Raw genomic sequence first — 27,314 nt, forward strand, 5'->3', positions numbered from 1 at the left:
TCTGGTATGTGGAAAGGGTGGGTAGAAAAGAATGGCATTTCTTTGATGATAGGAATTTCGAATGCAAAGGGTCACTCTTAAGCAATCTGAGAATTGTACATATACATACAGCTGCACCATATCACTGGAGAATGGTTATTTTCTCTCCTGGAAAAACATTAAAATGCATATTTTAATAGGAATGTAATGATGCTACATTTGATAAGAACCTACCCTTAAATGTAGTGTTGAAGCTGTATTTTGTCTTTACAAAACAGACTGGGACATTCTCCTCTTTAGTTGGGCAAGGACAAAACAGGATAAAAACTGTCGCCTAGGCCATGTTGGGACCAGCTGTGTTCTGTGGCATAGAAAAAGTGGAGTTGAAATTAGACTAAAATCTTTAGGGAAACATTTGGTAATCAAGGCTTTCAGTGGACAGATTTTGCCATTAGTAAATAGGCAGGGAGGTGAGAAGTACAGAATATGCTGCTTTAGATGGAGCTTTTAAGCCTACCAAAAAATTTTAAGTCCATCCTACTTTTGGGAAGTAGTATACTGGAAAGTTCTTTATTGCTGTGTTAGTTTCTTAGATTTTTATGTGAGAAAATAGAGCTTTTTAAAACTATTACCAAATTGTGAAGGTGAAGTGCAGTAATTTCTGTAAAGAGAAACTTTGCAGCATTTGTCAGTACTCCATCCACGGTTAGCAACAAACATTTTAAATGACGTAGGGACTGTCTCATAGATGTGGAAATGCCGTGAGTGTTTGTTGGGTTCCCCCTCCGTTTTCATTCACTTCTAATAGGTTTTTGCTGCATTGATACTGTGAATAGAGTGCTCCCCGGTCGTCTAGGACCACATCAGCACAATCCTCTTTGCTGGTTTTTTCCTCTTAATTGGTCTGCCTAGAGCCATGAAATTCATGAAGATTCAAGCCAGGCTAGCTCTTCAACAAATTAAAGTTTCTGAAAGCAATTTCCCCATTTTAGTTATATGAGGTGTTATTATTCTAAGTAACTATCCAAGTTTCTTATCCAGGTTCACTGTGACATTGTCCTAGTTCTTAGCTGACGTCACTGTAGGTCATAGGAGTTAGTAGTGTTCTATCTACACTAATGAATAGATATGTTGGTGTGTGCACAGAGGATACCTCTCTTAAGGATATACTAAATGGACTTTAGCTAATGCTGAAAAGTCATTACCAAATCTTAACTTGCACATGTCACCTTGTGAAGGGAACTGCGTTAGCAATGAGAGCTAAATCATCATTAAGTACTTTAATGCCATAAAATAGCAAACACTGGGACTGTTTTCATGCATTGAGTGGCACTTAATAGCAAAGGAGCTACCTAATATTCTCAGCAAAAGAAGAGAGATGGCAATATATAATCTACTTTCATTCTAAGAGGTACCTTTTATTCTCTCTGAACTCTGATACCAGTATAAAATATAGCATTGGCATGAACAGAAACACTGTACTTAGGCAGAAAGGCTCTTTCTAATGACTTGTTCTCTCTTTACTCAGAACCATATTTACCTCTGAACTGAGTTGTTTTATTTTATGTAAGTTGCAAAATACCCCCACCCCATTTCATTATACCAGAAGGTTGAATCTAACTTTGAATACATAAAAATAAATTAGTTCCTAAAGGATAAAGAGTGGAAAAGAAGGGAGATAGCAATTAAGGAAAATTTTTTTATTTTGTTTTTTAGTATTTTTTAATGTTTCCAGATCCTTCTGCATCATTGAAACAGGGATTCCCAAAGATGGTATGACGATAGAAATAAACCACTTTCCTCCTAACTTCATCGCTGAAATCTGGCCTTGGTTGGACGTGGTCTGGTGGAAGACTGAAGCAGTCAACTTCGTCCTTAATAGCTGAATAGTCTTTAGGCAAGAAATAACTTTTAAGAAGTGTTAGGTGTTACTTGACACCAACTTTGTTTCTTTTAACTGGTAAAAAAAACTACATTTTGTTTGACTAGAAGATTTAGTTTAAAGAAATGAAAGCAATGGGTAATGGAAAGGAAATTAAACAAAGACAAAACTCTTCTTAATCACAGTGGAAAGGCATTTAATTAGGAAGGAGTTGGAATCCTGGAAGTTTCTGTTTTCTCAGATACAACAGATGTGATTTTTTTCTCTTCCTCAAATGCCCTTCTCCTTATCTGTGTACTTATTAGTTCAAGGAATAACAGATAAGTCTCTCTTGAACTCAGTCTTTGAAATTGGGGCTCTTCACTTATACCATATGGGAAAGAGTGCAAAATATTGAACCATTTTGGTTGCTGAGATTTAGAAAAGGGACAAGTAATTAAGTCAGGTAAATCCCTAAGTTTGAGAGGATGCCCCTTAGCAAAATATATCCCTAAGACTTATGAATTAGATCAAGGTTCATCAGACTACAGCCCCCGGGCCAAATCCTGAGGCCACCTGTTTGTGTAAAGAAAGTGACAGTGGAATAGGGCCACACCTATTCATTTAGGTGTTGTTTATGGCTACCTTCTACTGTAATGGCAAAGTGAGTACTTGTGACAGATACCACATGGCCTACAAAGCCTGAAAATATTTATTATCTGGCACTTGACAGAAAAGTTTGCCAACTCCAGAATTAGATTGGAAAGAATTAGCCCCCAAATTTGTCACTACTGCCATTTTGCCTTTATAATAGTTGAGTTGAGGTTTTAAATTCCTACTCTCTATGCATCAGTTTCTTGAGTTTGCCATCTTTTTCTAGATCCTTTGCTCATAACCCTCTTTGTGCTCTTTCTTACTGATCCCTGTTGCTTTAAAAGCATTTAGAGTAGGCTTTATGATTTGTCCTTACCTTGAAGATGCAAGTAGATTAAAGTTTAGAACAGTAGTTACAGATATAACAGTAATTTTTAAAAATAATTCCCATGAATAATAATGTAGGCTTAAATGAGTACCATGTTTACATAAAACACTGTAAAAAAATGTTTTCATAACTAAGTTTTGCTGTTCTTCTCAGTTAACTTGAACTGGTCTGCATAATGATGGCAAGAAGGAATTTATTCCCACTAGTATTAAAAATTAATTTCTGTTATGAATAAGTGGTTCGATTCTTATCCAAAGTACTGTTTTTCTAGATTAGAAACCTCTACTCTTTCCCTGTACTATAAATTTTCATTTTAATTTCCTCAAGTAAACTCATTCTGTTCCATGTGGAGTAGTAAAAAGCCAAATCTTCCCTTTTTTTTAATGAATATTTTAAAACATTATGAAACATCTTAGGGTTTCAAATTCTTCTTAGACCTATCTTCCAATTTCTGTTACTATCTGTAATTCTCTAAATATATATTGGGCCATTATAAGTTTGCTGTGAAGGTTTATTCTTATCGGTCAAGTAGCTTATTTATGCCAAATGTGGAAAAAATGAAAAATATTAGGATGATAAACAGAATTCCTTGCAAGAAGAGAATTTAATTTCTCCCCATGGAAACAATACATGGACTTCTGAGTTAAATGTATTTATCTGGACAAGGGTTCTAGGCCATGCTGATGCAATACAGTGAGTTTGATTCGTTGTTGGGAGTCTACCAATACCTGCAGAGTTTGGATGAGTAACCTAGCCTCCTATAGGGCACCTCTTCACTAGGCATTTTATTCTTAAAGTTGTGTTTTTCCAAGTTGGATATTAGTAAGTTTTATATAATATACCCTCAGAGCATTAGATAATAATAAAATTCCAGAATATTCACCTGGGTTAAATCTGCCTTGTCTTAGACTTAGAGTAATAGTGGGCTCTTGAGATTGTGGAATGTTGCTTTTATGATAACTGGGGATTCTGATTAATCTGAGATATAGGACTTGTGAAAGAAATTGGATTTAGGTAGCCCAAAGAATCATCTGCATCCAATTCTATTTGAGGTCTTGGTAATAGATGTTATTTAAATATGAATTCCTTAAAAACAATGGAATTTGCCAAGCATTATGACTCCTTTGATAATTATCAGTCTTATATTTTGCCTTCTTTGATTTCTAGTCTTTTTCTCAGTTTTCAGTCGTCGTCTTCTTATGTGGTGCTTTTCCCAGGGCCAGGGTTTTTACCTTGCAATAAGTAGGTTTTCTTGTTCAGGACAAGCCAAAGTTGGATACGATGAGTACTTTGAACACCTTACTTAGTTACATTCCAAAGGATATAATTATTGATAGGAGCAGTGCTGTTAAAACCTGGAAGACTTCTGTACGGGCTGGCCAGTTTTGTTTCTGTTGTGTAGGCAGACGGTCTTTCCCTCAGCTGTGAGGAACAGCAGTGACTTAGAAAGCAAATGTTACTTGAAATATACATTATCTTCACAGAGGGTACATATACAATGAATTTATCTCACATCTTCCCCATTATCTGTATAACAGATACCTCCCATCTTAACACAGTTAAGAAAGGCCCACTAGTTCAAATAGTGGAAGCTTTAAACAACAAAGTTAAGTTATAAAGGCAAAGCAGTTAATGGAAAAAAAACCTTTTCTAATGCTTACTTCTTTCACATCTACTCCGTAAGTCCTGTTGAGGAGGGTAGAATTCACCAACCAGTTAAGAGAGATGTACGTGCAGTATTTCACATGGCCAACAGCACAGTTTAATATACTGTGAAACTTAGAATCTGAATTAATCCATAATGCCAAAAGTCAAAGTATCTCATGGGAAATGTTTCCTAGTCGATGAAATTACTTTTCTTAAGTGATAGGTAGTATACAGGAGAATCTGTTCCACTCAGTAAATATTGAGTACTTCTTGGTACTAGACAATGTGCTTGGAATTTCTATAATGAAATTGATTTTAAACCTAGTTTAGGTGTGGCTTCCTATACTTGAGAGTCCTAAATCCGCTTGATTGGAGTCTGGATGTATGCTTTTTAAAAGCCTGCGCTTTCTCTAAAGATAAAAGATCAAAAAGGGGGACAGCATTAAGTGCTTTAGTGACTCAATCAGTTAATCTTCACAATATCCTATGAGGTAGTAACAGAAGAATTAAAAATAGCCGACTTTTTTTGAATGCTTACTGTGTGCCAGGCCCAGTTCTATGTGCTTCACATTGATTAACTCATCTAATCCTTATGACAATCCCCTTACTCTATATCCTGTTATTACCTTCGCTTTAGAGAGGAAGCAATTGAGACACAGGCTGACCCAGGCAGGCTAACACTAGAGTTGACCCTCTTAATTGACTATGTTGCCTTTAGTAGGTGTAATTAGACACATTTTATAGGTGAGGAAACTGATGAGCCTAAGGTTACACAGTGGATAAATTGCAGAGCCAGTATTTACCAATCTGATTCCAAAGCCCGGACTGTCTCCACTGCATCATAGTGACTCTGTTTACTTACAAAGAGTTGGGGTGTACTGGAATATACAATAGCCAGTAACAAGACTGCTTTTAGTGAACTTTTAATTCAAGAATAAGAGATTGGAAGATTTCTTCCAAAGGTAATGCTGTTGTGCTCTGAGCAGATGTTGATTGGTAAATAATATTTTCTGGGGATATTGTCCAGTGATTCAGAGGAGTCACCCATTTGGTAGGGCTAATTGTGAGTGAGTGAATGAGTTACTACCAAGGCAAAAGTTGAAAGAGCATTCCAGTTATGTCTTGCTGTATAACAAACTACGCTAAACCTTAGTGACTTAAAAACTATTTTATATATCTCATGATGTGAATCAGAAATTCAGAAAGGGCTCTTCTAGGCAATTCTCTTGCTCCCTGTGGTGATGACTCAGGTCATCTGGTAGTATTCAGCAGATGGGTGGACTAGTCTGGAGTGCCCAAGACGACCTTACCCACATTCCTGACACCTTGGCAGGGAGGACTAGAAGACGGGGCTCAGCAGGCTTCTTCTCCCTCTCTGGAGTCTCAGGGACTCTTATGTGGTCTCTCCATCAGGGTAGTCAGGCATTAAATGGCAGCTCAGGCCTCCAAGAGACTAGGCAGAAGGTGCCAGTCCTATTAAAGGCCAGGCCCAGACCTATGATAGAGTCACTGCCATACACTATTGGTCAGAGAAATCACTGGTCAGCCCAGATGCAAGAGGAGAGGAAACACCGTATCACCTGATGGAAGGTGTGTCAAGGATTTGGGACCATCTTTAATCTGTTGTAGGTAGCATTAGGTTTTTTGATTTGTCTTGATTCTTATGTGTTCGTTCGTTTAGGTCAGTTGATTGTGCCATAGAAACCATTTGTTATATCTCCCATAGATGAGTAAAGGAACCAGCAGGAGAATGAGACCAATACCTGAAACAGATTTCATGAGCTACCCACCCTCCAAGTTTCATTTCTCTTATAGAAAAATTTTCATTTCTTCTTTTGTTCCAAGTTCCAAGTTGTGAGCATTTCCAAAAATGTGAGCATTTTGAGCCACGGTGACTGTACACGCTGAGCCAGAAATACTCCCGAGGGAGTAAAAAGCTTCCTGTTGCAGAACTTGATTAGAGATGTCAGCTGTATTTTAACTTTACAAATAGGTGAAAACTCCTGTGGTATGAAAAATTTGTATGGCTACTAAATCTCTTTCAACAGGGGTTTCTGTTGAGTGGCTAGATGGATCATATTTTTGAGATAATTGAAAGTTTTGCCTGCATATCCTAGTCCCATTTTTACTGCCACCACAATACCTCTGGCACAGTTTTGTGCTAGAAGACAAATAGGTTCATCCTATTTTTATTATCTTTCTCATGGGAAAAAGCATTGCCTACTTTTATATGTTGTTAATCCTTTAAAATTAGCAGTTGCTACCAGCCTCTGTTATTTAAGATAACAGATCATTGAAGTTGTAATGATTTTTAGTTAGATTTGTCAAATTTAGGATGCTTTAAACTCCTGCTGGCTTATAGTAATTAAACTATTACTGCCTTCAGAAGAAATATGGGCTTTAAGTAAAATTTTCTCTAAAACTAATCATCCCCAAATCAAAAATCTTTCTAAGAGAAGAAAAGTTTGGGATTATCTGTCTGTTCCATGTGCAGTGGATTCCTGGAGAATTAGCTATGAGGCCTTCTTGCTGGTCATCTCCAGTTATACTGTAAACAGATCTGTTCCTAGGTCAGGCCTCAAGACTTGACAAATATAGGAAATAAAAAGAGGTACTCAGGGCTGAAGACTTAATTTAGGGCTCTGCAAAATGCCAGGAAGGGGAAAAGCAGACTTTGACGTTGTAGTTGGATAACCAGAGATGGACTGTCCAAGGCATTGAGGCATCAAGATTAATTAGATTTTATCAAGTAAAGATTGGGGCAAATTTTAATGAATAAAAATAAATGAGCCTTAACATTTTCTTTTTGATCTACATTTCCATTCTGATGTAACTCAAAGTCTGCTCTTTGTGACAAAGCCTTTGAAAATGTATTCCGAGGGAATGAGAAATCTTATACTGATCTACAGAAATGTCACTTGTCATGTATTTTATAGCCCTTTGGGCCCTCCTCTAGATTCTGTGACTCTGAAATTTGAAATCATTTGGTGGTTGCATGAAAGTTAAGTACTGTGGTCCTTTGTGTGTGTGTGTGTGAGTGACAGAGAGAGAGAGAGAGAGAGAGAGAGGAAGATTCACCCTGAGCTAACATCCATTGCCGATCCTCCTCTTTTTTTTGCTTGAAGAAGATTAGCCCTGAGCTAATATCTGTGCACTCTTCCTCTACTTTGTATGTAGGATACCTCCACATCATGGCTGATGAATGGAGTAGGTCCACACCTGGGATCTGAGCCCGTGAACCCCGGGCTGCCGAAGTGGAGTGAGCAGAAATTTAACCACTCGGCCATGGGGCAGGCCGCAGTACTGTGGTCTTGAATTGGAAAAGAGAAGAAGTCAGGAGAAAGAGAACCTGTCGATTGACAAAATGTTCTTTTCAGCATCACAAGTCTAAACTATTTCAGGCCAATCACAACAACCTGAGTGAGTAGAAATTCCTTAAGGTTTAGGTTTCTGATTTAAGCCACATCTTAAAGCAGATGTTTATGACATATTTGAAGATGACCTACTGAGTTTCCTATAAAGTAATAGAATCCTAACTATAGTGGTTCTTTAAGAACCACTGCAAAAACAGAATTACCACACAGGGAACAAAGCTTAAAATGTGTTTCCTCTGGAAGCCAAGATGCTCAAACAGGGGTCACTAAAAATGTGACTGAAGTCCACCTCTAGAATGGCTGTCAGTCAGGTAGCAGAGATAGTGAGAATTTATATGGTATTTCTAATGTTTTTACAAAAAATATTTTAAATCATTTAACTTGAAGTTTTAAAAAGTGAGCCTGCTTTCTTTTTGGAAAACTGGCCCAATAAAAATAACACTAATATAATTTAATTGTATATGCATGTGCATTGAACACAGAGTGGTATACTAAAGATAGTTCATGCAAATAACTTTTGTGGGAAGTTTAGCTATTTTCTTAATATCTTTTTCATAAATGTATGTTTATAAATATATTTACTCATCCACTATGACGTTGGTAGCACTAGAAGCATTTTGTCAGCTATATCATTGATTCTAAAAATCAAATTCTTGGCATGGTAGGCTATGAGAGCTTTTTGTTGCTTTGTTTATATTTCAGCTAAGAAAATAATTTCTTGCACTTTCTATTTATAAAGATGTTATAATACATTGCACCCACTTAGTGCAGCTGTTCTTTAGAGACAAAGATGTAGGTATATATGTTTAAAAGCCTGGTGAAAGGAGGAACCTCAGAATAACAGATTTGGCTTGCATCTACCTGAGATGAGCTGGGGTATAGATAAAATTTAGATTGCAAGGAGCTGTTGGGATAGGCGTGCTCTTGCTGCAAGTTGCAATATGAGTTGCCAGCTCTGTGTATGTGGCTTTATGTGTGTATGTGAGAAAAAGGTGTCTGATGAAGGCAGATAAGTCAATATAGAATATTCTACCTCCCATTAAAGACTGAGCATATTCCAAGATTGCCCTGTAGCCTTTTGGGCAGGAGGCTGGATTCCCCAGCCACTGTCCACCCCATTCTTTTTTGTACTCGCTTCAGCTCCTCTACCTCTGAGCCCTTGGCTGAAGAAAGAGTGTAGCTTTCTGTAGCAAGCAAAGGAAAACCAGGCGCAAAATACAGAGGCTGCAGTATCTCAGTTCTCCTTGTCATGTTCAGATGTTAATGTTTGGTTTTGTTGCCCAAATCAAACAACATCTGAACACTTGGGTTTAGTGCTTTTATCCACTGGCTTCTGTTTGGCAAGAGTAGCCAGTGGAAATGGAGTCTTTCTGTTGTTTTTAAAGATGCACCCAATTCCTTTTAATGATGTGAAACATTTATTTGAATCCTGAGGTTTTTTTTCAATTGCCATTTGCAGTCCACTTTTGGGGGACTGGAATATTAACCATATTTTCCTGATAATGAGCCTTCTGCCAATACCTTAACATGGAGGTATGCATGACATGGATTTTTGGATGACTTGTTTTGCTGGTAGTCACTCCAAAGAGAGAGATTCCTGTTTTTAATGCCGATACTGGTAAAATAGTCAAGATGGCCTTGCTTTAATGTAAGGGTCAGGAAATTCCATTCAGTAGTAAAATGCCAGCAAACAGACCACCTAATTTTTAAATCCAGTTGTAGCGCTCACCTAACTTGCTCTTTGGGACACTACTACACTGAGCCAATCAGGTTACCTACCTTTTGAACATTTGTTACAGCTGAAGAAGGACTAGTGGCCCTTTAATAAATAGCGCAGAATGCTTTGCACCTGTTTCTCCTAATGCACTGGCTGGTTGTAATGTCAACAGGGATTCTCTGGTTAGGAGTGAAAATAAGAGAGCCATCCATTTTCAGATTTTTAGAGGTTTGGCATCTGTGTTTTAGGTACTAGCTGATAAGTATTTACTTTTCTGGTGATTGGGTAGGGCATTTATCATACAGACAGTGTGAAATTCCAAATAATGAGACAAGCATTACTCGTAGGTGACAACTGATGGTGGTAACCTCTGCCCGAGTACAGTATGAACCCTGTAGGGAGATGAGGAAGTCAAGTCATGTGAATCTATTCACCACAGCTATTTTTTTCCTAACTGTAGAATAATTGTCAGCCTACAAGCCATGCTAGTATCCTAGACTCAGGAATTAACTCCTGCTTAGGAATATTCTTCCCTCTGGCTCATCTTTTGTTTGTGCCCAGAGTCTTGTTCTAGACCTGTCCCCAGCTGTTTTGCTGTAACACACACTTAAGGAGCAGTCTTACCTAAATCAGTAAGTTACTGTTGGCAGTGCAGCCTATTACTGCCAAAGTGATTTCTTTAAAAATAAGCAAAGAAAGTGAGGAATGCCTAGGTGATTTCTTTGAGGCATGTTAAATCTATGAATCTGGGAGCAAGCGTGGAGTCTTTCTTCCCTCTGCTTAGGTGAACATTGGCATTAATGCTTTCTCTTCAGAGCCCATTGACCTGGGCCTGTAGTTCTCCATTTTGGCTGCACATTAGAATCACCTGGGGCATTTCAAAAATTACTGATGCTTGGGGCCTCCTCCAGACGTTCACCTTTAATTGGTCTGCTGCGTCACCTGGGCTTTCAAAGCTCCCCAGATGATTCTAATGGACAGCCAAGGTTGAGAATCACTGTCTAGATAATCCTGAGTGGTCTTTGGCAGAATAACCTCAGTCTGGTTCTTCTTGTCATAAGATATAGTATGCCAGGCATGGCTCTGAGTTTAAAGCTTACAGCTGGCCAGGGCTCAGGTGGTAAAATGGATCATCCATTTGTCCTCAGAGTAATTCTGGAGAGAGATGTTGCCATCCATCCATTTTCTTCTCTATACCAAATAGAAAGTTTGCGTAAGTAAGCAAAACAGATTTTGAAAGTCTGGTCTCTAGAATCCTCTTTCCTTTGCATATGTGATTTGAGGAGATTTCTCAACTCTTCCAGCTACAATAGAGCATTTGAACTTATTAAAAGAGCCAAGCCCAAGCCGCCTATTCGTAAGATAAACAGGTAGCACTGTTAAAGGTAATGGAGAAAAAGACAGATCCTTCCTGGGGTGATGGTGACACATTGGGTTATTTGTCTATTAGCCTGTCTTCTAAGTGGGATTTCAGTGTAAAGTGACTTTCACTTTTCCTTGTTTCTTGTGAATGAAATGCACTAGCTAAGGCTTAAATAGTTCTGAATTTTATGTGAAATGTGAAATGCGTCATTTTAGCATCTTTGTTCCAGGATGTCAAAGACCTAACCCAATAATTCCCAAATGAGGTTCCATATCTTTCATGCTTCCCACCCGTGGAACCTCACACATGGTAGTAGGGAGGGGAAAACTAATTTGAGTACCCTCAAAGAGTGAGAGCCACTGTTCAAACTAACTAGCTACCAAGTGATTTTTAATTCATGAAAGAAATCGTGTTTAAGAGCAAGTTCAAATATAGTAATCTCTCTTCTGAGAGAATTCTGGGCACCGTAGAAATTTTCATTCATATATTGCCTACAAATAATGGGTAATTTAAATTTCAAATAGGTGGTGTGTTCAAGAAGAAAAAGTGGGTGGAAGGAAAGATTGGTTAGTGCAGAGGTCTAAATTAGCATCAGGCTATGAAATTTCATTAGAATAATATTAAGGCCTGGATGTTTGCTTAGCATGTAAATACAGCAATGCCAGTTAGAAAAAATGTCTCCTATGCCTTAGAAAATTTGCAAAGGCTTCCTGATATGGAGTGAAATAGAAAAGCAGTAGCCTGTGGGACTTGTATGCATCCAGAGAGTAGCCCTAGACTTTTCATACTGAAGAACATTGTAGAGTACTGTGAACTTTGTTGAACTTTATGCAAATTGTACCGCACTGGATTTTAAGATTTTAGGGGGGAGAGTAGAAGAGGAGGATGGGAAAGTAATGGTAAAAAATAAGCTTGTAAACTCGTGCTTTAAGCAAGGAATGAAACAAATTCCCTTTCAGGATTTCTCCATCAGGACTGTGACTTTCTGTCAAGTTCTTCTGCCCTACTAGATTGGCTGGTGATTCCTCCTAAATCTCTAAGAAATCCTTTCTGAAAGCGCTAAACAAATGCTTGTCTGACTAGCGTTTCACCACCCTGCCCCATCCCCGTACTCTTAACAAAAGAAAATCATTCCCAGACTATCGGCAGAAGACATGTGTTTTGTCTTGATCTATTAACTTTTCATCTGCTATGGTCTGTGTTCACAGTCTTAGCCCATGGCATTATTTTGTGATCTAAGGGCAGAACTTAAATAGATCTGCCAGTTCAGTCAGGAACCAATGGCTTCTCCATTAAGAAATCTTAAAATCAGAACTTTCCATTTTTGGCATGTCAGTGTAAGTGAGTAAAGGGAGAAGTACATTGGAAGAGCACTTAGATTTCCTAGCTCCTCAGAATTTCCAGGTGGGCCCCACTCATGCTCTGCCTCTGAGAGAAGAGAAGACTGAGGGTTCAAAGATGGAAAAGTCAATGTAGCCGAAATTCGGTTTCCTTCAGATGGACACAATCTGAAGGAAATCTGTCCACCTGTTCTCTATGGTGCTTATAAGGTGGGTGACAGCTGTCTCCCATCCACTTGTCCCTGGCACTGTGCCTTCCCACTGGTCACTGTGAAAAGTAGATCACACTGGACTCAGAGGCCAGAATCCAGGACAATTCCCCCCTTTTCATCTTGAGCCCATCACTTCTCTGTACAGCTAATAATGTAGCATTTACTTCTCTTTGGAAAACTCTTGGGTTTGTCCCCCAAGAAATAGTAAAGCATTTAAAGGAAAACAGTCAGAAAATAAGATTCTGGTGGTAGCTATCGAATAAAGAGATTATAGGAAAATTTCACTTCCCCTCAGCTGATACTGATCGAGAGCAGCGATCAACTATGCCCCCTCTTCCTGAGTTTTTAAAAGCTACCATAATATTTGTAAGCAACAAACTTAGCTAACATTTTTTCACAACTTGTTAATCAAGGATTCATGTTAAAACAGACAATCAATTTCTAAAATGTTGTTATCCCTGAAAGGGAATGAGATAGAGTTTTTAACTGTAACTACCGGTCTGTTTTTTCCCTTTGAAAAAACTAACATTTGAGGTTTGTGTCTTTCGTCTGAAGCAATTGCTCCATTAGTAAAGATGCCTCAGAAGTCAGTGAACCAGGCTAGCGCCCTGGCACCTCTGAGGATGCTGGACTGGGTTTGTGCATCTTATTTCCTTAGAGAATATCTGTTTTTATTATGACCTTAATTATAAATACCTATATATAGGAATAGCATTTTCTCTCACCCCACCCTCTTTTAATCATTATCATGTAAGTGTAAACCACACTTCCCCCCACCCCCTTATCCTGAAAAAATGCACTTTAATTCCTAAGGAGAGTGGCTGTTCCTGGCCCTGAAGCCAGATTGCTTCAGGAGGAGAGTTGAGGAGGGAGAACTCTTGCCAGGCCCTATGAAATTAACCAAATTCCTTAAAGTAAACACACAAATAATAACATCCGCTTTTAAGCTGCCCCACCCCCTGCCAAAGGGAAAAAGAAACAACCAAAATGAAAAAGTTAAAAATGCCTACCCTAATTTTAGAAGTTTCACTGGAGAAAATACCCAACATTTAGTTATTTTCTCAGCTACCAAATTGTCAGAAACTTCTGGGTGGTTTTGTGGGAGGCAGAGATTTTTTTTTTATTAAGAAGTCAAGTGAAAACACAAAGGCTATAAGGTATCCTGATTTGTGTCATTTCTAAGTATCAGATTTGTTCTCTCCCTCCGTTTGACAGGTGTCCTCAGTCTCTCCTCCTGTAGGTTCTGTCCTTCCCTGATGACAAAGCCAATAGTCCTTGGTGGGGTTGCATGTCTCCTAGAGCCCCAGAGCCCTGTCGTGTCGCGGGAGGGGTAGGGCAGGAGGGTGGGCAGAGGCGGGCTGGGGGAGGGAGATACAGAGAAAGAGTGAAGATAGGGGTTTATATAAACATATTTAAAGCAGTTTAGCAAAAGCTTTCTCATTGAACAGCTTTAAGAACAATGTGAATGAAATCTTAGCAACTTGGTTGGTAATCTGAAAAGTCTATTAATGTATACTTGAAATTCTGTTTGTATAAAAAAACATTTTCCTCTTTATTTTAACACTGTGTAAAAGAACATTATGCATGTGAGTGGTTTGAGAATTAAATGGTTTAATACTCAGATTTGAATCTCTGTCTTTTCTCTATAGAGGTTACTTTGTTTTAAATTTTTGGATTGTTTTGCTATGATGAGAATACCAAGATTTCAAGCTCCCTTTGCCCTTTCAGGATGCCTACCATCTTTCAAGATGGAGCAGTGACCTAGCTCCTTCTTCACTTTCTTGACCCAGATATGTTCACTGGTAGAGAACAATTGAAAGCATCATTTTACCAAATGCCCAATAGCGTCTCTATCTGTTTCTCCTTTCCTTGTCTTCATTTCAGATGGCAAAGTCCATTCATAATTGTGAGATGGGCGTAGTATTTATTTTTGCTTCTGTTCACAAACCAAAATAGGAAGAGGTGCAAAGAATAGGAACACTTTAGTGTTTAGCAGGGGTTGGCTACTCTGCCCATGAAGATAATAGTGTTCAGAGCAACTTCCCTTATAAGAACCAGGAAGGGCCTGTTGGCCTTGAAGGTCACTCTGTTGGGGTTCAGCGAACGGCCAGCGATCACAACGGCGGTACTTGCTGCAGCTTCACTGCCTTCCTCATTTACCTGTGGGTCAAATAGGAAAGAAACTGCTACATTAACTACTCTGCAGTTCATTATAGGCAGGTAAATCATCCATGGACACAGCAATTCCTCAAAATGCTATTTGTTATCCAATAGAAAGGACATTGGGTCAGGTCAGGTTCTGTCCATAACCTTACTTTTACTCATTCTTTGAATATCGATGTAAGCACTTGTGTTCTTCCAAGCCTTGTGCTGGATAATAAGTGCTAGGGTTCCATTCAGATAACCCCTGAACTCAGAAATCTGGATGTACACAAGGTTGTCGCATTTCTGGCTGGCATTATTGTACGTGGTATTACAAGAGGATTATTTTGTACGAGATGCTAAAAGAGATTTTTGACTCAAGATCAGAGCTCTATAGTTAAGAGAGTTTCACTCTTGGAGCATCAAGATCCCATATGTAACTATGTCAAGCAGCCACTGAGGACATAGGCCTATGAAAACAGGAGGGTACTCTGGCTGGATGAGATGAGTATTTCTTGGAGTAATAGACTGAAATAATGGTATTCGAACTTGCTGATAAGCAGAACTGCCATAGGTCTAGAGGGAAAAACCTTCAGAAAGTCTTCCTTGGAGCCCCAGAATATCACTAAGACTCTGTGCCTGCCTGTTACTGAAAGCACTTCAGATCCCTGAGCTTTGTGGAGCTGGTTGGTGATGTTCTCTCCCTCCCTTCTTCCTTACCTCCACCACCCAAGCCCCATCTCCTCATACTATTTCATGATCATTCTAGAAGTAAATTTAGGAGCAGACTGGAGTTTTTGTAAGACCAAGATCCTTTTATTCAAATCAGATTTCTGGTTTTTAGTGACCTCCCATGAGATCTACAGTTAGTTGGGGTCCTGTATATTGAGAAGGTGTCAGTTGTGTTGTTTTTACTTCCAAAATCATTCATTCAGTCCTCATGTAAAATGCCTTGTTCTGACCTCAATATCTGTAAGATACATCCCTCTACTCTTGCTGTTGTCTTACAGGTCACTGACATCTATTGTCCTAAGGATTATATCCCCTCATCAAGGATTTGGGCGCCTAGCTCGTAGGTTTTCTGTCCACCCTAACTCCTGCTATCATTTGACCTAGACAATTAAAATTCCTTGGTAGGAGACTCATGCAATACTCTAACCTCCCATTTCTTTCATCTCATCAAACCCAGTGAGCATTACTTTCGCTCTGCTTAAGCAAACCAGTCCCATGGCTACACTTTGAACTTGCCATCTCTCAGAACTAATCTACCATTTAAAATATGATTACATTATCCTCTCTCAGACTATAACCTTCTGTTTTTCAAGCTGTCGCATTTTTTCACTCCCATTACTATTAGTCAGACTTCCTCCTGTCCCTTGATCCCTCCACTTGCCGCAGAACTACATATTTCCACTGAGCTTGGACTCTGCAGCTATATTTACTGGCACCATGCTCTGAAACCTTCCTCTTCAACCACAACCTTCTTTCTTTGCAATTTCCTCAATCCTGTGACCTTCTCTGACTTTGGCCCATCTCATTTCCCTCACAGCCTGGTTCCTCCAAAGAGTAGTCTACACAAGTGGTTCCCAAGCCTGATTGTGCATGAAAGTACCTTGAGGAGCTTCATAAATACACAGATTCTTAGGCCCCATCCTGGACTCTCCAAAAGTCAAGCTCCCCAGATAACTAATGCTATTGGTCCCTATTCAGTATTTGTTTGAGAACCAGAAGTTCTCCAGGCTTTACACAGCTATTACACTAGGAAAGCGTTCCCTGGGCACCTTAGTTGGAGCAACGCCAGGGTAAGCAATATTGAACTGTTTTCTTCACTGTGGAACTTCTCAGACTTCAACAAGCCAGTGTGTATTAATTCTTGTTAATTTCCCAAGAAAAGGATATACATTTATTTAACCGCCCACCGTTTTGTAATCTGCAGTGTAGTCTAGAGACCTAGTTCTCTGGAACACACTTTAGGACATGATCCACACTCACCAGCTGCCCCTCCTTACCTTCCCTTTGCTCTTCAACCACTACAGTTAGGCATATGACTCCACTATTCTGTCCAGATTCCTCAGGGAAAGGTAACCTATGATCACTTGTCAATCTTGTTACTAGATGCTTTCCATTTTCTTAAAGCTCCTCCCTGGTTTCCAGGAGCTCATACTCTCCTGGTTCTCCTCCTCTGAATTCCTTCTCAGTGGCCTTTGCTGGCTCATTTTCCTGTGTCACTCTCTCCTTAACGTTGTTCCTGCTTGACCTGCTTCAGGAGAGGTGGCGGGGGGGAGGGTGGGACAATTAGACCATGAGCCCTTCAGAGCAGGGCTGTATTGCAGCAATCCTCATGGAGGAGGGGCTACAGATTTGGGGTTTGACAGATGCTGAAATATGTCTTTTTCCACAGTTGTCTTCTGCTGTTCATGCATTGGTTATCTATACCATAAGAGCCAGTGGAGCAAGAACTCCAAAGTTACAGATCACATGAGATATGGATGTACTAAATAATAAAGCAGCATGGGAATAAAAAAGCAGCATAAGAAGAGAGAGCCAAGGGAGGTGTACTCACCTCGAGAAATGCCTTATGGAATGCATCTGAGACGTACAGGTCGCTCCGGCCTTCTGCAACAATACCTAGAAGGAAGACCCAAGAAGGCTCTGTGAAATAGGAGAAAATTGGCTCTAACCCACAGAAAGGAATTCACTTTGAATTAAGGAGCTTTTTTAAAAGATAAGAAGAAATCCTCAACCCTCACCTAATAATACTCCCAAAATAAATACATGTTAAAAATAATAAAGTACTTTGGGCTTATTCCGCCTGGCTCATGTGACTTTAATATCATGCTTCAGCTCTTGGTTGGGAGTAGAGGGGCAGTCTTCTTAAAGAAAAACTCACTCTATTTAGCAGGAATGTCTTTCTTTCCAGTTTGGCAACATTTTTAAGAGAGGGATTGGTTTTCAGACCTAATTTAAAGATAGCCCATTTAAAGATAATTCAAATTACCTAACATTATAAATGTCTTTTTAAAAACAGAGATACTTTAATTAAGATTTTTAAAAGGTGGAGGCTTGGAGGAACCACACCAAGTGAACACCATTGCTGGAGTACCGTGACTGGGAAAAATTGGCTGTGTCTGTGCTAGTGACTTTAAGGAAAACACACAAGCCATTTGGAATATCAGGTGAAAGCCTATTAAATGTCAGCTATGCCTAGTTTGTGGGTCCTAGATGTCCCAGTTCTTAATCATATCTGTCTCTTTGCTCTGAATTTTGATGTCTTTTCAAGTTCTTCTCTATGTGGTCCCATCTCCTCTGTCAGTTACAGACTTAAAGGGTTCCAGTGCCAACTGGACCCATGGAGATCCAAAAGCAAACTCCCCCTTTTACAGAAGAGAAAACTAAGACGTTGAGAGGGAAAGGGATTTCCCTGAGTTAGCAGTAGAACTGGGATTAGAATCTAGATGTCCTGACTCGTTGCTCTTTTCTTTTTTTTAACGTTTCATTTTATTTTACGTTATTTTATTTATTTATTTTTTTGAGGAAGATTAGCCCTGAGCTAACATACACCACCAATCCTCCTCTTTTTGTTGAGGAAGACTGGCCCTGAGCTAACATCTGTGCCCATCTTTCTCTATTTCATATGTGGGACGCCTGCCACAGCATGGCTTGATAAGTGGTGCGTAGGTCCATACCTGAGATTTGAACCAGTGAACCCGGGGCCACAGAAGCAGAGAACACAGGGCCACCGGGTCAGCCCCTCATTGCTCTTTTTTACTCTTTCTCCAACTCTTCCACCTTTGGTCAGACCAGCAGAGAGAGGAGGAAAGCCTTTCCAACACGAACCTGGAAGCTTGGACTTTTCAGGGTTGAATAGGTCCACAAGGCCCATGTCTTGCAGATGCTCCTTCACACTGAAGCTGTCCTCAATGCGGAAGCGGGGCATGTGGACCACCAGCAGCGTCTCTGTCAGCTCATCCAGCCACTCCTGAAGCACTTCTGGGGTGAGTTGCTGCTCCACCTTGGCCAAGCTCTTCTCAGGCTTGGGCAGGATGAGTACCATGGTGATGTCATCACCCTTGAAGGGCAACTCAATCACCTGGGTGCCTTCTGCCACACGCCGATAGTGGAACTTGCCTTCCTGGTACATCATGGATGCTAGACATGACTGTCCATCAGCCTTGTAGAAAGGTTCCTTCCTTGTGTTCTCAGGGCTGAACTTTGACTTCCACAGGCCCTGGAAGAAGATGCCAGGTGGGAGAATCATAAAGCAAGAGGACCAAAAACATCGTAGGAGAATTTTGACATGGGAAATACTCACATTATTTTATTACATTAATATGTAAGTATAATTATTAGGAAAAAAGAATAGAGAGATATGCATGAAAAGGTTAACAATGTGTCAGATGATGGAATTATGAATGATTTTTTTTCTGTGAACTTTTCTGTATTTCCCAGATTTTCAGCATTTGCTGAAAATTTACTTGCTTTTATAATGAGAAAAATAAGAACTATAACCAAGAACAACCCACTGGCTTCTTCACAAGACTCTTCTTCAGTTTAGGCTTTCTGCCTCCCACCAGCCTCTTTCTCAAAGGGCATCCTCCAAAATGCTGTGCTTTGCCCCTGATGAATAAAGGCTAGACACAGGCAATAACCCAGGGGGTCATCTGGGAGTACCACCAGGCAGAGGGGGAGTCCTGGCCAACTTCCTGTTCAAAGAGGGAGGGGATAAAAGACACTCCTTTGACATTTCTGAGTTGTAATAACCATTCCTTGTCATCTTCTGGCTCTTTGATTTTGAGACAAGTCATTTAACTCTTTGAGTGGTGGTTCTTCATCTATACAATTAGGGGCTGGTGATCACTAATATTTGTAGGATGCTGACTGTGTGCCAGAAACCACTCTAAGCATTTGACATGCATTATCTTATTCAGTCCCCTCCATAACCCTGAAAGGGAGGTGTATCATTATTACCATTTTACAGATACAGAAATCGGGGCAGAGAAAGGTCTTAGGTAACTAGCCTGAGTTCACACAGTCAGAAACGGAAGAGTCAAGACTTAAACTAAATAATCTGTCTGAGCGGCCCAAGGTCTCACTTGTGATGTTATGAGGATCAAGACGGCTAGTGAATTGGAAAATTTTTCCATGAACCATAAAGGGCAATACACACTATGGAAACGCAACCTACTCCAGTCTTGGGAGAGAGAACCCCCGAGTGACAGAGTGGTTGGCAATAGCAGTGACTGGCTAAACCTCTGGGCCCTGTGGCGGGGAAGGATGCATATGGAGCGTGACCCAGGATGGGCAAATCTGCCACAATTCTACCTGCCTTAAATTGGTGGCCCTCCTGAGTATCAGTGATATGTTTATTCCCAGTACCCTCTCCTTCATCCTCCTTCCTGAATGCAATCGAGTTGGAACGGTCTTTAGAACTCTTGACTCTCTGAGAAAGATAAGGCCATCTGCATGATCAAATCACAGGCCTCCACAAAGTTTGCGGTTAGTCTGGCACCTGGAGATTCAGAAGCTTCAGGCAAGGGGAAATTTGAGTCACTGTAGGAGCTAGATGATGGCGAAAATCTCATCATTTATCGATAGACTCTGTCACTTTGTCCCAGATTTCAAAATGGAGTTAAGTGGGCAGCAGAAATTATCACATATATATGAGAATTTGTCACCATGCATGCCTTTCTGCTTGGCATGCTGGATTTGTGAGTGTGGGCATTGGGCCCAGAGATACTACCAGGCCCCCCTGGAGCTCAGCCCGGCAGCCATAGCCCTAGACATGGTTCTAGAGTCTCAGCAAATTTGTATTTCTGCCCAGACCATTCATGTACCACTTCTCAGAAAGGATCTACCTACACATGCCCACTGGTGTGCAAGAGGGTGAGCTAGAGGGCAAGAGGTCATCCCTGGGGTCTCTCCAGGGCCATTTTGAGTACCTTGAAGTAAATGGTGTTGACCAGCACCAGAACAGTGAGCTCATTGATGGCTCCATGGGGAATGACGTCAGTGATACGTCCTTCAGTCTTATTGGATATCCACTGGTTGATGGTCGCTCTGGACTGCTCCGCATTTTCCTGAGGGAGACAGGAAACAAGCCTACCCACCTGTGCTGTTCAATCAGTTTCTCCATGTCCCCGTGTAGCATTTTATTTTGTTCATCATCCCTCTGTCCTTTTCTACCATCTAGTTAAGCCCTCTCTCTAACCCAGATTGGGGAAACCTCACATATATAGTATAGCACCACGAATCTTCCATACAGTTAATAAATATTAACAGAAAAAAAGAGAAATAGGAAGAAATAAAGGAACAGTAAAGGAGAAAACAGTCATGGAAAAAGAAAACAAAATATTATCTTCTCTGACTTTGGAAACCTGAACTCACAAGACTTCAGGTTTCCAAAACATGTTCTATGGGAAGCTAATGAGTGATTGGGGGGGCAAGGGAGTGTGGCATGGCAGGAGGGATACCCATGTGATCAAAAAAATGTGAGAAATGATGACAATACAAAGGCAATAATAGACTTCTTTGTTGCAGGACTTCTCTTAACACTTAATAGGCTCATCTGCTTCACGGTTCTCCAAGAGGAGACTATAACATGCACCATACACCAATTTTATTTGACCATGGTAATTTTTTAAAATTAAATTAATAGGAAATCTTGTAGGATTGGAATCTCCAGAATATGTTTTGGTATATATTTTAACTTGATGGATGAAATGAAGAATTTATTATTTATACAGCTTTTTCAGAGCAACCACTACAAGCCGTAGATACCATTGATTTCTCAGTTTCAAGCAAGAATAAGTATTCCAGGGGTTCTGACTCATAGTCACTCCCTCCGCCTGCCTTCAACTAGCAGAGGAGTGTTAATTTGGATCCCGCTTCTCCATCTCCTCAGTCTCAGTAGAGAGGAAGAACTCTGAGGTCAGGGGTGACATCTGCAACTCACCTTGAAGTCCAGGGGCTTGAGCTTGGCTCCATAGACCACCTCACTGATGTCTTGGTAGGTCTCATTGAAGGTAAGGGATTTCTCTCCAAAAAGGCGATTGGCGGATACCAACTCGGAGGATTTATTGGCTTTTCGATAGAGTCGGCAGTTCAATTTGGCAAAGAAAAAGTGGATCTGATCAGATGTTTTCTCGGAGATAGTATCAAACTTAAAAACCTGTGGAGAACAAAAGAAAATGGTAGTGGGTCCGGTGAGGCCACCTAGCTAACATGGGTGGTGAGCACAATGCCGGTCAACCCCTGACTAACAGCCACCTCAGTTGTGAGCTCCTTCAAGCCCTATGCCTGGCACAGCATAAATTCTCAGCTCATGTTTTCTAAATGAAAAAAGAAGAGTAGGAAGGAGAAAGGGAAAAAGAAACACAAAGAGACTGGGATACCACCAAAAGTCTCTGAAGGGCTCTTCACCCATACACAGATATTTTCTTGGGGATCCCAGCAACAAGCCTGGGCAGAAGGGCTTTAGGCTGTACCTCCATCAGCTCCTTGAGGGTGTTGTCACAGGCACCCAGCTTGGTCATAGCAAAAGCTGTGGAGATACTCAGGGGTGACAGGAAAATGTTGTCGCTGTCATTCTTGAAGTCTGCCAGGTGCTGATAGAAGGCAGTGGCAAAGCGGGAATTGGCCTTGGACAGTTCCCAGACCCGCCGGTTGGTGGCCTCAGGGATCTTCTGCTCAGAGCCCTCATCCTCAGTTGCCTTCTTCTCTGGGGACCGGTATATGCACATAGGATTCACAGGAATGTCCCGAGGCTTGGCTGTGCAGATGTCCTCCACAGGGCTCCAGTGACAGGTCACACAGCCCCAGAGGCCGAAGAGCAGCAAGGAGAGAAGACATACCCTCCTATGGGGGACAGAAAGCTGAGTTTAGCTAGACTAGGAGACTTCCTATCCCCACTGCCCACCACAGACTTGTCCCAGTAAGCATAGGATTCCAGCCCACCTGGGGTAACCAGCAGGAGGGCCAAAACCTTTGAAAAGTACAAGCGCCCAGGACAAGTCCAGTCCTAGACTCCTTGCAAGTGGAAGTTTCCATTTGCCTGGACCTAGTCATGTTGAAATGAGAGTCACCTATTGAAGCAACTGATGCTTATTAGAAGTATCGTGTGCCCAAGGCTCCATACTGGGAGAAAGAATGCAGAGCTTCCACTTGGTGAGATGGGACTCGCAGGGGAGAAAAATAGGCCAGGAACCTTAGTGCCCAGTGAAGAGTTAGGGCAGTAGGAGGAGCCATCTACAGAAGCTGTGTGGGGGAGACCTCAAAGACGGATGGAATTTAACCTGGACTTTAATCCAAACTTACCAGGAATTTAATCCTGGTAAAGGATTAGAGATTTTGATTGATGCGGCAGAGAGATTACAGTAATACAAGTGGGGTAAGAAGGAGTGAGTGGGGCAAAGGCTTTACCATGTGCTGGAAACCCAAATCTCTAGCTCCAGCCCTAACCCTTCCACTGAGCTCCAGACCAGTTGTTTGCTGGACAATTCCACCTGGATGTCCTGCAGATTCCGTAGTGAAATACCACAAGACTGAACTCGTAACTCTCACCCACATGCTCACTTCTCCTTCTGTGTCCTCCAACTCAGCAAACAGGCCCTTCATGAGCCCTGTCAGCCAGTCCAGAAATCTGGGGGCCACTCTGGCTTCTTGCCTTTCACCCTCCACATTTAGTCAGACCCTAGATTCAATCAATTCTGTTCCCCTGCTCGCACTGCCTTAGTTCAGGCACTCATCATTGTCTGTTGCCTGGAAATTTTAATACATTCCCACATGGGTTCACTAAAGTTAAATGAAACTAATCTCACTTTCAAAAAAAAGAGATTAGCATATTATGAGAATTGAGACCCAATTAAGCAAACCAAGAGATAAACTCTCTTGTAATATTTTTGTAGACAAGACAAGGTGGGCCAGGGGCTCCTTCTGGCTGACTTGGGGTCCGTGGGTCTAGAGAAGGGAGTCTGGATGTGGGTACTGAGTCTTCTCAATCTTCGCCTGGCAGAAAAAGACAGGCATGCAGTGCAGAAAGGATTTGCTGAGGCGGTCTGCTGAGCACGTGCGGGGCTGGCTGGAAGCTGGGGACAGCTGAGGGTGCTTGACTTCATGCGTGATCTGAGCCCCTTAAAGAGCAGAGGCACCGAGTGGGAGAGAAGTGGAGGCACTGAGGGAGGTATGGAAGGCAGGGTGAAGACGCAGACAGACAGTACCTTGATGTTCATCTCCCCATCTTGCTGGCCTTCTGATACCCATTTTGTCCCTGAGCTACCTTAAGAAAAACAAGTGGAGGCTGAGAGGGCCCTGGGAGCTCTGTTAAGCACAAAAAACCCCAAGATGATTGAGCCATAGCCTCACTTCTAGCTTCCTGTAATAGCCCAGATCAAGAAGGGGAAGCGTGTGGTGTCGCAGGAGGAGGGAATCTCACTGTGAGGAAAGGAAATAGGGCTGCAATCCTTTAGTCAAATGTCACCGAGATCTTGGGCGGGATGGGGGAAGGCAACCAAGCGGAAGGAGAAGGGAAAAGGGAGTTAGGAGGTCCTCACAGATTAAATTTGCCCTCATTTCAGATGTATGGCAGGCCCAGGGATTCCCCTTAGAGTGTCTCCTGGCTGCTGTGAGGGCTGGCACTGGCACAGCGTCTTCACACAAGGGAAGACATCCCCTTTGTTTCTTGAGCTAAGAACCCAAGGTGTGGCTTAGGGAAGGCCTTAGCCCAAGAGGAGGGTGGGAGGGAGGGCCCCTGGAATGACGTCTTCCAAAGAAGTCTTTGATTGTAACTACCAGAGAGAGGGGCTGGTCTTCTCGAAGGTGTCAAGGTCATCCTCAAGTGTCATTCAGAGGTCAGAAAACCCGGTGAGGGCATGCAAAGGGAAATCTCACCCCTCTTACCTTTTTGCAGCAGCTACAGTTTCTATCCCACTGGAAAACATGGTGGCTAATCTTCCACAGGGCTGGGTGAGTGGAGATGGTGTGGTGTGAGGCAATCTCTCTGAAAACTGGTTCTTTCCTCTAAATCTGACTGAGGTTCCAGAGGCTGGGGTTGGGGAGGGAGCTGGTGAGGAGGGAAGGACTGAGGTCAAAGGCTGATGACCAGCTCCCAGGGTTAAGCAAAGTGTAGAGCCCAGTGTTGTTTAATTAGTAGAGAAGTTTTAAAGTTCAGTCAGGTCCAGGGAACGCAAGGCCCACCTTTCTTACCCATACTGCCCTGCTCTCTTCTTCATCTTTACAGAAAAGGAAAACGAGAACATGTTCACAGATTCAAACTTGGTCAGAAAATGCCTGACTAAGACTTTGTCTGCAGGAGTTTTTTCCTGTTGAACCAAACCAAGAGATAGAAAATAGATGACTATAACTAGCCACGTTGAATGTCCAGAAACTTCTAGCCTTCTACCTGCTCAGTGAAATACCCTCTCTTTCACAGCTTTCTTTAGGGAAAGAGAGAGGAAGAGAGTCCAGAATATCTAATCAGAGAGGGGAGAAGAGGAATATTCTGAAACAAGTTGCTGCCTTCAGACTTCTAAGAGCCAACGTGTCCGTGACCCAGACCAGGACACACAGTGGTCCTCCTGTGGTCCAAGAATGGAAACTTTCTCCACTCAACCCTGAAGTGATGGGACGGGGCGACAAGCGCAGGGGCGTCAGGGTGCATGCCAAGGCTGATTCTAAGGTGGATGAGCTGGTTGGGGAGACATGTAGGAAAATCCTGCTAGGGGATCGGGAGACAGAGTGAGGGGCAGGTGAAAAATGTACAAGCAACCGCTGAAATACTTCTTTAAAAGCAAACAAACCAATTTCTTTGTGTGTATTATTTTTACTTATTTTAGTTATTGGAAAATTACATGGGTTCAAACTAATGGAGATAAAGCGCAGGTTTATTTATATAACCCTCTCCCTAAAGAGCCAAAAACAGTATCACAAGGATTGCTGCAACAGTTTTCAGAAGATAAGTATGCCGACTTCTGTGTGATTGAAGACTCCTTGAAGTTGATACAGTCATAGGAATTCTAGAAAGTTCTTTATTCATTAGCCAGGAAATCTCTGTCCAGACTGAAGCTGTGTCCAAATTCTTGGATGATTTAGACCCTGAACACCTCAAGGACCCCTGTGTGCAGTGTCAACAGTTACAAGGAATTGTCCTAAAAGGCCCCAGAACTCTCAGAGGCTCCTTGTCACTCTAGATTAAAGACAATTGAAAAGTCTCCTGTTCAACCACTTGTGTCCAATAAACACAAGAGCGCTACCTGTACCAGCAGGCGCTGTTCTAGGGGCTGGGGACTCCAGTCAGGGGAGACAGGCAGCAATCAAATAAAGAATCAGTTTATAAAAAATAAATATATATGGGGCCGGCCCCGTGGCACAGTGGTTAAGTTTGCACATTCCACTAGGGTGGCCCAGGGTTTGCTGGTTTGGATCCCGGGTGTGGGCGTGGCACCACTTGGCAAAAGCCATGCTGTGGTAGGCGTCCCACATATAAAGCAGAGGAAGATGGGCGCAGATGTTAGCTCAGGGCCAGTCTTCCTCAGCAAAAAGAGGACGATTGGCAGGAGATGTTAGCTCAGGGCTAACCTTCCTCAAAAAAATTAAAAATAAATAAATAAATAAATAAATGTATGGGCTGTTGGTCAAGTGTTAGTAAGGACCATGGAGAACAATACAGGGCAATACAGGGCAAGGGAATAGGAAGTGATGGGGGAGGTAGGGAGGTTGCCATTTTCAAAAGGGTGGTACGAAAGGCCTCCCTTATGAACTGACATTAAGAGACAAGAACAAAATGAGAGAGGGAGCCACGTAAATACCTTTGGGAAAAGCTGTCCACATAGATGAACAGGAAATACAAAGATCTTGAGGTGGGAACATGCTGATCAGACCTGTCGTTCCAGCTTGCAGGAGTCGTGAGATTTGTGCCTTGAAAACAAGGTCCTCAGAAGAGAGCAGATGAGTGGGCCCAGCACAGGGGTGGAGGAGGTTTGGTGAGCATCTGCAGGAAAAAAGATAAGGGTGCAGATACCCCCGGCCAGGTCATTGGGAACTATACATCACAGGTTGAGTTTAATTTTTTCATTCACTCATCAAGCCATATGATCATTTAATTAACAAATATTTAATAAATGCCTGTATGTACCAGGCATGGCGCTGGCCTGGGCATGTAAAGATGACTGTGCCCTTAAGGAGCTCTGTGCCTCATAGCAGAACCGAGACGTGAGGATAAACGTGCCAATCAATGCTACTGGTCACATGACTGAAGTGTGTGCAGGGGAAGGGCATACAGGAGGGTCTGGTCAATGGAGCGGGGGTGGGAGGAGGACGATCTGGAGGTGAGACTGTTGTAAGGATTTTGCTAGACTAAGGCTTAAAAATCTTTTTCTATTTTGAAATAATTTCAGACTAATAGAAAAGTTGCAGAAATAGTACAAAATATTCTTGTACACCCTTTACCCAGATTCTCCGGGTGTTAACACTGTTAACATTTTACCACATTTGCTTTCCATTCTCTCTCTCTATACGTATATTTATACACGCACATATAATACATATATAATAATAATATAAATTATTTTTCTGTACTGTTGATAGTAGTTTGAAGATATAATGCCCTTTTACCTCTAAATAGTATGAAGTTCCTAAAGACAAGGACTTTATATAGCACGGTGCAGTGATCAACGTCAGGAGATTGACGTTGATACCGTACTAT

At 41.6% G+C, this 27,314-nt stretch overlaps 2 protein-coding genes across 9 annotated transcripts in view; one reads left to right on the forward strand and one right to left on the reverse strand.

Moving 5' to 3' along the window:
- Positions 1–17,426, forward strand: part of ZBTB37 (zinc finger and BTB domain containing 37) — a 30,672-nt gene extending 13,246 nt beyond the window's left edge. For 3 of the 7 annotated variants that reach the window (XR_011439011.1, XR_002807854.2, XR_011439012.1), the window contains exons 6-7: positions 7,647–7,889; positions 17,019–17,426. The gene's annotated coding sequence lies outside the window, so the exon portion shown is untranslated. Of the gene's footprint in view, positions 1–7,646; positions 14,097–17,018 lie in introns of those variants that run through there. The other 4 variants (XR_002807855.2, XR_011439009.1, XR_011439008.1 and 1 more) reach the window with 2 other exon arrangements.
- SERPINC1 (serpin family C member 1) lies at positions 14,380–24,784 on the reverse strand. Of its 2 annotated transcripts, none has more exons than XM_014739461.3 (7): positions 24,512–24,784; positions 22,102–22,471; positions 21,570–21,785; positions 20,557–20,694; positions 18,455–18,845; positions 17,181–17,245; positions 14,380–14,635 (listed from the first exon to the last, which is right to left on the reverse strand). In XM_014739461.3, exons 1-7 carry the CDS (start codon positions 24,550–24,552, stop codon positions 14,465–14,467), a joined length of 1,392 nt encoding a protein of 463 aa, XP_014594947.1. In that variant the 5' UTR covers positions 24,553–24,784; the 3' UTR covers positions 14,380–14,464. The 2 variants fall into 2 exon arrangements, with proteins under 2 accessions (XP_014594947.1, XP_070123816.1); XM_070267715.1 differs by having other exon boundaries at positions 18,304–18,845; positions 24,512–24,762.
- Between the last annotated feature and the right edge of the window lie 2,530 nt (positions 24,785–27,314).

This window comes from Equus caballus, chromosome 5 (assembly GCF_041296265.1).
Source record: "Equus caballus isolate H_3958 breed thoroughbred chromosome 5, TB-T2T, whole genome shotgun sequence".
In the NCBI taxonomy this organism is placed as follows: domain Eukaryota; kingdom Metazoa; phylum Chordata; class Mammalia; order Perissodactyla; family Equidae; genus Equus; species Equus caballus.

Bases quoted from the DNA above. Each gene is read 5' to 3' on its own strand.
- SERPINC1 (XM_014739461.3), bottom strand. From the start codon at position 24,552: ATGTTTTCCAGTGGGATAGAAACTGTAGCTGCTGCAAAAAG. The intron at 21,786-22,101 runs GTACAGCCTAAA...TGTTCTCCACAG, and splicing joins CCCTCAAGGAGCTGATGGAG to GTTTTTAAGTTTGATACTAT. The intron at 18,846-20,556 runs GTACTCAAAATG...ATCTTCTTCCAG, and splicing joins TCAACACCATTTACTTCAAG to GGCCTGTGGAAGTCAAAGTT.